We start from the raw sequence: 8264 nt of genomic DNA, 5'->3' as shown, positions 1-8264 counted from the left end.
TTTTACTACCAGGAAAAGACTGGACAGACTTGAAAGAACGATTAATTCAAGTACTGGAAGCTCTCAAACGAGCTGGCCTCACGATAAACCTCAGGAAAAGTCATTTTATCGTCGAGGAAGTTGAGTATCTAGGAAACACTATAAGTAAAGACGGTATTCAGCCCGGAGAACGAAAGGTGACAGCTCTTGCACAGTACCCTGCCCCCACGGACAAACACGAGATACGAAGATACCTTGGTTTGACGAGTTTTTTCCGCAAGTTCATCCCAGCCTTTGCACTCATAGCAGAACCTTTGACCAAACTACTGAAAAAGGATGCAGCATTCACTTGGGGAGAGGAACAGTATTCTGCTTATCAAACATTACGAGATTCAATAACGAAACGTCCAGTCCTGAAGCCCTTCAACGCCTCTCACGAGACTGAACTACACACAGACGCAAGTGCAAGGGGGATTGGAGCAATGTTACTACAACGGGATGATGGAAACGATCTTCGACTGGTGTATGCCATTAGTCGACGAACAACAGAACCAGAGCAACGATATCACTCATCCAAGATGGAATTATTGGCCATCGTCTGGTCAGTATCACGATTGAGACCAATGCTCATCAATGTACACTTCAAAATTATCAGCGACTGTCAGGCTCTCGTGTACCTGAACACCATGAAGAATAACAACGCACAAGTGGCAAGATGGTATACCACATTGACAGAATTTGACTTTGACATCGAGCACCGCCCAGGCACAAAAATGGCTCATGTCGACGCTCTCAGTAGAGCACCCGTGGAGCCAGCAGAAGATGAAACTATTGCTGAAGCACGACTCGATGGTACGTTTACCATCGTGGAAGAACCAGAAGAAATATTGATGTATCAGCATGGAGACGAGTTGTTATGCAGACAAGCTGAAATTTTGGGGAAAAAAGAAAAGGACAGAACGAAATACGAGAAGAGTGAAGTAAATGGGTACGAATTGTATGAGGGAATCCTCTACAAAAGACGAGGAGAAGAGTTACTGTTCGTAATACCACGAGCCATGCGTAAGAGCATGCTAGTCCGACACCACGACCTTCAAAGTCACCAAGGTCTGAAACGCACTATCACCAAGATAACAGGACGATACTACTTCCCAGGAATACGCAGGTATGCCAAACAACACATTCAATCGTGTATCGCGTGTATTAAGACCAAATCGAAACCAGGACGACAGCCTGGGGAACTTCATCCTATCCCACCAGGTAATAGACCATTTGCTACTCTTCATATCGATCATTTGGGACCATACGTCACCTCCAGCAGAAAGAATAAATATGTATTGGTTATGGTCGATAATTTGACGAAATACTGCATGCTGAAGGTAACACGAGACACGAAAGTAATGAATGTAATTAGAGCTCTAGATGAATTTGTGCTTCTGTTTGGAGCTCCAGATCGTATTATCAGCGATAGAGGAACATGTTTTACAGCTGAAAAATTCACTGAATTTTGCTGCAGGCACGGAATAAAACATGTATTGAATTCGCCCAGACACCCGCAGGCAAATGGGCAAGTGGAAAGATTGAACGCCTCAATCACTCCAGCGATCCAAGTCAATCTCCAAGATGAATTTGGAAGAGATTGGGATACTCGACTGAAGGAGATACAACGAGATCTCAATGAATCAATTAATAAGACTACGGGGAAGAGCCCCTTTGAAGTTCTGCATGGGTATGTTCCACGACACGATGAAGGAGTTTTACGAGATCTAACTCATCCATCAACTGATAAATATCAATTGCCGCAACAGCTCCAACAAGAGGTTCGTCAAGTAATCCTGAGAGAACAGGATAAGTACAGAACACGCTACGACAGTAATCGCCTCAGAGGAGTCAAGTATGATGTGGGAGAGATTGTTTTCATTAAAAAGCCTCCAGATGCTACTAGAGAAAGCACGAAGTTACAATTGAAGACGAGAGGACCATTGATGGTCACGAAGGTACTGTCAGCAGACACGTACAGGGTGGCTGATTTGAATACTGATAAGGGAGGACGTCAGTATGCAGCTACGGCTCATGTCAGTCAGATGAAACCGTGGAAGCCCCACGAGGAAGACGAAACATCTCCAGGTCCAAGTAGTGGAGACGAGAGTGAGATAAATCCAGGGAGTGGATTGAAAGAAGATAGAGCTGGTGCAGAGATTCGAGTGCCAGGAAAACGAAACAGAATCAGTGAGGATTCTGACGAGGTCACTGAGACAATTGAACTCAGTGGAGATCAGCCAGTGAATGATGGACAGAGGCAGCAGAGTGACAGGAGACGAATGTCAACGAGAGAACGTAGGAAACCTCAACGATACACCTACACATGAGGGGCTCGAGGACGAGCCATTACAGGAGGGCCGAATGTTAGCGCCTGAACGATAACGCCCGAAGTAACCCGAAAAACGTATTCGGGGATGACGGGATGAGAGTCAGGGGGTTGTGTGTGTGTGCTACCGGTGGAGACGGTCGCCATTCCACGTACCAAGTCACGCTTAATTTTGATTTACGATAAAGTCCATTAATATGAAACGAATTTATTATTTTGATTATTACAAACAATTATTATTTACGTCATAAGTTCACAAGTGAGTTCTGTGTACTTTAAATATCTACTTATTAAATAACATCTCTAAATTCAGGGGTTTATTATTGACGTTGAAACCTAACCCCAACGATCCTGGCAACGTGTAAAACGTTAAGAGAACGTATCCTGAAACATTGACAATTACCGAAAGTAATTTTTCTAACATTGAAACAAGTCAGGATAATTTCCAAAACGTTTCTAACATGCCTTTAATTCCACTGAAAAATTATTGGCTTCCAGTTACAGTGCAATAAGATTTGCTGGGGTAGTGAACAATTCCCTACTGATTATTACTAATAAGTTTTTGAGTAACCAGAGCAGAGTCTCGAATAGGATTTAAAAGGTCCCCCATTAAAACTGATTATTCATTGGGAGGCAAAATGATGGAATAATAAATAGTTTGTTAGAGCATATAGAGAGAGTGATAACGGTGATACGCCTTTAATTCCATTGAAAAATTATTGACTTTCAGTTACAGTACAATAAGATTTGCTGGGGTAGTGAACGATTCCCTACTGATTGTTAATAGTCAGTTTTTGAGCAACCAGAGCAGAGTGTCGAATAGGATTTAAAGGGGTCCCCCATTAAAACTGATTATTCATTGGTAGGCAAAATGATGGAATAATAAATAGTTTGTTAGAGCATATAGCGAGAGTGATAATGGTGATACGCCTTTAATTCCATTGAAAAATTATTGGCTTTCAGTTACAGTGCAATAAGATTTGCTGGGGTAGTGAACAATTCTCTACTGATTGTTACTAATAAGTTTTTGAGTAACCAGACCAGAGTCTCGAATAGGATTTGAAGGGATCTCCCATTAAAACTGATTATCCATTGGGAGTCGAAATGATGAAATAATAAATAGTTGGTTAGAGCATATAGAGAAACTGATAACGGTGATACGCCTTTAATTCCACTGAAAAATTATTGGCCTTCAGTTACAGTGCAATAAGATTTGCTGGGGTAGTGAACAATTCCCGACTGATTGTTACTAATAAGTTTTTGAGTAACCAGAGCAGAGTCTCGAATAGGATTTAAAGGGATCTTCCATTAAAACTGATTATTCGTGGGAGTCGAAATGATGAAATATTAAATAGTTTGATAGGGGGATAGAGAGAGAGAGAGTGATAAAGGTGATACGCCTTTAATTCCACTGAAAAATTATTGGCTTTCACTTACAGTGCAATAAGATTTGCTGGGGTAGTGAACAATTCCCTACTGATTGTTAATAGTCAGTTTTTGAGCAACCAGAGCAGAATGTCGAATAGGATTTAAAGGGTCCCCCATTAAAACTGATTATGCATTGGGAGGCAAAATGATGGAATAATAAATAGTTTATTAGAGCATATAGAGAGAGTGATAACGGTGATACGCCTTCAATTCCATTGAAACATTATTGACTTTCAGTTACAGTACAATAAGATTTGCTGGGGTAGTGAACAATTCCCTACTGATTGTTAATAGTCAGTTTTTGAGCAACCAGAGCAGAGTGTCGAATAGGATTTAAAGGGGTCCCCCATTAAAACTGATTATTCATTGGTAGGCAAAATGATGGAATAATAAATAGTTTTTTAGAGCATATAGAGAGCGTGATAATGGTGAGACGCCTTTAATTCCATTGAAAAATTATTGGCTTTCAGTTACAGTGCAATAAGATTCAAGATTCAAGTTCAGACATGTCAAGTGGAGCCAGGTGTCAATGTTTGAAGAAGAACCGGAGCCCCTTCTATGATTTCTACAGCTGCGAATTAATTAAGCCCTTCACTCACCCCCTCGCGGGGTGGATTGACTAGGTCACCGAGAAGGTCCTTTGCAACGCAAAACCGCGAATTAAATTGATTAACCAGCGAATTAAATAACCCTTTCATCACTTCGAGGGAAAAAATCGGGAATTAATTAATCAAACCGCGAATCAAACTGCGACCACGCGAATCAAACCGCGAATTAAACCGCGACCTCGCGAATCAAGCCGCGAATTAATTAACCCTCTCATCACTTCCAGGGAAAAATCGCGAATTAATTAATCAAGCCGCGAATTAAAACGCGAACCCGCGAATTAATTAACACTTTAATCACTTCGAGGGAATAACCGCGAATTAATTAATCAAACCGCGAATTAAACCGTGACCCCGCGAATTAATCAACCACCCTCCGACCGACTTTCATCTGACCCCCCTACTGGGCCCCAACGACCAGATCGACGCCAAAAACGTTGTGCCAGAACCCGCATTATTACACCACTACCAAGTACTCCTCTCTCTACAAATTACTGTGCATAACAGCAATTTGTCAACGTGTTGTTGCTCGGATGAGGAGGAAACCAGGTGAAACTCTCGTGGATCCACTCAGTCCTGATGGGATCGAGGCAGCTAGGCTGTATTGGGTCAGAGCCACTCAGGCTCATTATCGGCAGTCGGAGTGCAGCATTATTTATCGTGGTCAACAACTTGGGAGGTCTCATCCGTTCACCAAACTGACTGCCTTTATAGACCATCAAGGTGTTCTCCGAGTGGGCGGGAGATTGAGGTTCTCTAACCTGCACCCAGAGAGTAAACAACAAGCGATCGTCCCTTAAGATTCCGAGCTGGCTGAACTTCTCATTAGGGACTCTCATCAGCGAACGTTGCATGGTGGAACTCAACTCACGTTGACGCATCTCAGCAGGTCTTGATGGATTATTGGAGGAAGAGCGCCAGTAAGATCCTTCATTCTCAAGTGCGTGGAATGTGCCCGCCAACGTGGAGTACGTGCTCAGCAACTGATGGGGCAGCTTCCACCGGCACGTATGTCTCCAGGACGTGCCTTCTCTAACACTGGTGTAGATTACGCTGGACCAGTGTCCATCAAGACATTGAAGGGGCGTGGTCATAAAACCCAAAAGGGTTGGTTAGTGATCTTCGTTTGCATGGCCACGTCAGCACTTCATCTGGAAGCTGCCACCGACTACTCTGCTGATGGGTTCATCGCTGCCTATCGGAGATGCGTGAGTCGTCGAGGTCATTGCAGGAACCTCTTCAGGGATTGTGGAACGAATTTCGTTGGTGCAGACAAGGAGTATAAGAGGTTGTTCTCTGCTGGATCAAAGGAGTTCCAGCATATCTCAGCAGTTTGCCTGCAAGATGGTACTCGGTGGTCTTTCAATCCACCTGGGGCCTCTCATTTTGGAGGAAAATGGGAAGTAGCGGTAAAATCAGTGAAGTATCATCTCTCTCGAATGATTCGGGATACTGCACTGACGTTCGAGGAACTCTCTACACTGCTTACCCAGATTGAAGCTGTGCTCAACTCCAGACCTCTACAGGCTCTGGATTTTTTGATTGGAGAAGCTTCAATAGCTCTAGCGGAACCTTCACTGGACCATCTCAACGTTGGACGGCTGTCAAGATGGCAACTGATTCAGCAGAGGCTGCAGTATTTCTGGAAGCAGTGGTCTACAGGATACCTGCAGCAGCTTCAGTCCATATCCAAGTGGCATCATCCGTCCAACGATATTCGCATCGGCTCTGTGTTTCTGCTCTCCGATGAGAGGTTCCCGCCAGCGAAGTGGCCTCTAGCTCGGGTCACAGCTCTACACCCTGGGAAGGATGGTCTCTCCAGAGTTGTGACCATCAGGACAGCAACGACGACATTAATTCGGCCGATCTTCAAGCTGGTTCCGTTGCCAAACTCTACCAGCTGATTTTGAAGCTGGTCTCTGTTGACGTTGTTGATCTTCTCTGTTTAGTGTTGCAGGCTCTATCATGGCTTCCTCGAGAACCTGGTCACCAACAAGTTGCTGACGGGTGGAGAATGTTGAGGCTTCAGCCTCACGTCACGGCAGGTTGGTTCGCTGACCACGAGCAGCAGCGCCTCCTGGACACGGACCTGGGTTACCGACCGTGTCCAATTAATTGGGACCGACGACACCTGCCGCGACACTTGCCCCATCTCGTNGTTGATTTCCCCTCCTCTTTTTCATTATCCACAGAGTAATTTTTTCGTTTCTCGGCTCTCGGCGTTCGCCCTCTTTTCTGCCTCTCCGTGGAATGGGAAGAATTCCTATGATCCCCCCAATCATCGACTCTTTTTTCCAAGATTCTGAGGAATTCCCCAACTTGCCAGTTCCCCTTTCTATTTTTAACTAAATGTTTTATAATTTCAAAATAGTTTTCTACCGCCGCATTGCTGTCCCATGTTATATCAAATTGTTTCATAAAAAATGAGCACCATAGACCTTGTTGAGGCTTCAGCCTCACGTCACGGCAGGTTGGTCCGCTGACCACGAGCGGCAGCACCTCCTGGACACGGACCTGGGTTACCGACCGTGTCCAATTAATTCGGACCGACGGCACCTGCCACGACACTTGTCCAATCTCGTCACTTCCGCTTTCTTCTCTAATCGCCTCGTGACAAGTGTGCATCGTGCCATTCTCTCTCCGCGACTACATCGTGAATTATTGTGAATATCTCCACCGGGCAAACTCCATTACTCATTCTAAATTAACTGTCAACGGTTAATTATCATTGTGACGCGGACATTTTTTTGACTTTGTGTATATGTTATGATAAATATAGACTTTTATTGTGACTCTACCCACGCGCACAGTGACATTTACTTTTTGGGGAACTTCTCAACCCTTTCCCGAATCCCGGCTCTCCATCGGTTTTTTTTTGTTTAACTCTCGCCGAAACAGACCTGCATATGGGAGGATGTGATTGATCAGATAATTGAAAAATTTAATAAAATAAAAAGGATTGGCTTCTAATTCTTCTGTTGGTGTATCGCGGATATAATCATTAGCATTATTGTTATTTTCTTCATAAATTTTAAAAAAGAATTTATCCAAACGGCGAATCCTTCCGGGCTCTACTGTCGCAGATAGAATCATCCTCTGTGTCACCGTTAAATTTTTCACATTGGTCATCTTTTGTTTGTTTGTTCATTTTTCAATTACTTTTCTGAGGGATATTTTCGCTATCAGTAGCATTCTCTGCATCACAATAACTTCCGCCGTCAAGGTCATTTTCGTCACTCTTTTCTGGATATTTACATTTTCCGTCGGTAGTAACAAACTTCGAGTAATATTTTTCGTACACGGAGAGAAATTTTTGGTAAAAATTATCGTGAAATCCAGGTAAAAATTACCCGGATGGAAGGGTAATTCTGTAGCAGTGTATTTTTGGACCAATAAATATCCTTGGTGTGGATAAATTTTAATGAACATTTCCGGATAATATTTGTTCTTATCTGAGTAAAAATTGCCAGTATGCGCGGATAAAAATTATTACATATCTTGGTAGTTTTTACAAATATCTGGATAAAAATTACTGTTCTAGAATTGCAAAAAATACTAACCTTATCTCAGATTTCTTCCACGCAGAGGTTAATACTCCAAAACACTCGAGTGTTACCGACAGACCTCAAAGTGTTTTTACCACGAGACATTCTACTGGCAGAATTTATTGTTTGGAAGGGTAAAAAGTGTCGCGCCCATCTGGGTATTTTTTTATGCGCACGATGGGTATAATTAAATAGAGTTGGGTGAATAAAAGTTATTTCATTAATTTTATAATAGGTACCAGGATAACTATAATTTTTATCATTCACATGGATATTATCTGTCTTTGTCTATATACATTTTGACAAATGTATTGACAATTTCTGGTTCCTTCGGCGAAA

General features: G+C 42.9%; 1 protein-coding gene across 1 annotated transcript; it reads left to right on the top strand.

Moving 5' to 3' along the window:
* The first annotated feature begins 5390 nt into the window (after window positions 1–5390).
* LOC107046300 lies at window positions 5391–6284 on the top strand. The gene has a single exon (XM_015268892.1). The coding sequence runs from the start codon at window positions 5391–5393 to the stop codon at window positions 6282–6284; it is 894 nt and encodes a 297-aa protein (XP_015124378.1).
* The last annotated feature ends 1980 nt before the right edge of the window (window positions 6285–8264 follow it).

Source organism: Diachasma alloeum, unplaced genomic scaffold (genome assembly GCF_001412515.2).
Source record: "Diachasma alloeum isolate Michigan unplaced genomic scaffold, Dall2.0 Dall_scaffold_01286, whole genome shotgun sequence".
Lineage (NCBI taxonomy): Eukaryota > Metazoa > Arthropoda > Insecta > Hymenoptera > Braconidae > Diachasma > Diachasma alloeum.
The sequence above is the reverse complement of the archived record's forward strand: the minus strand, read 5'-3'. Positions and strand labels throughout refer to the sequence as shown.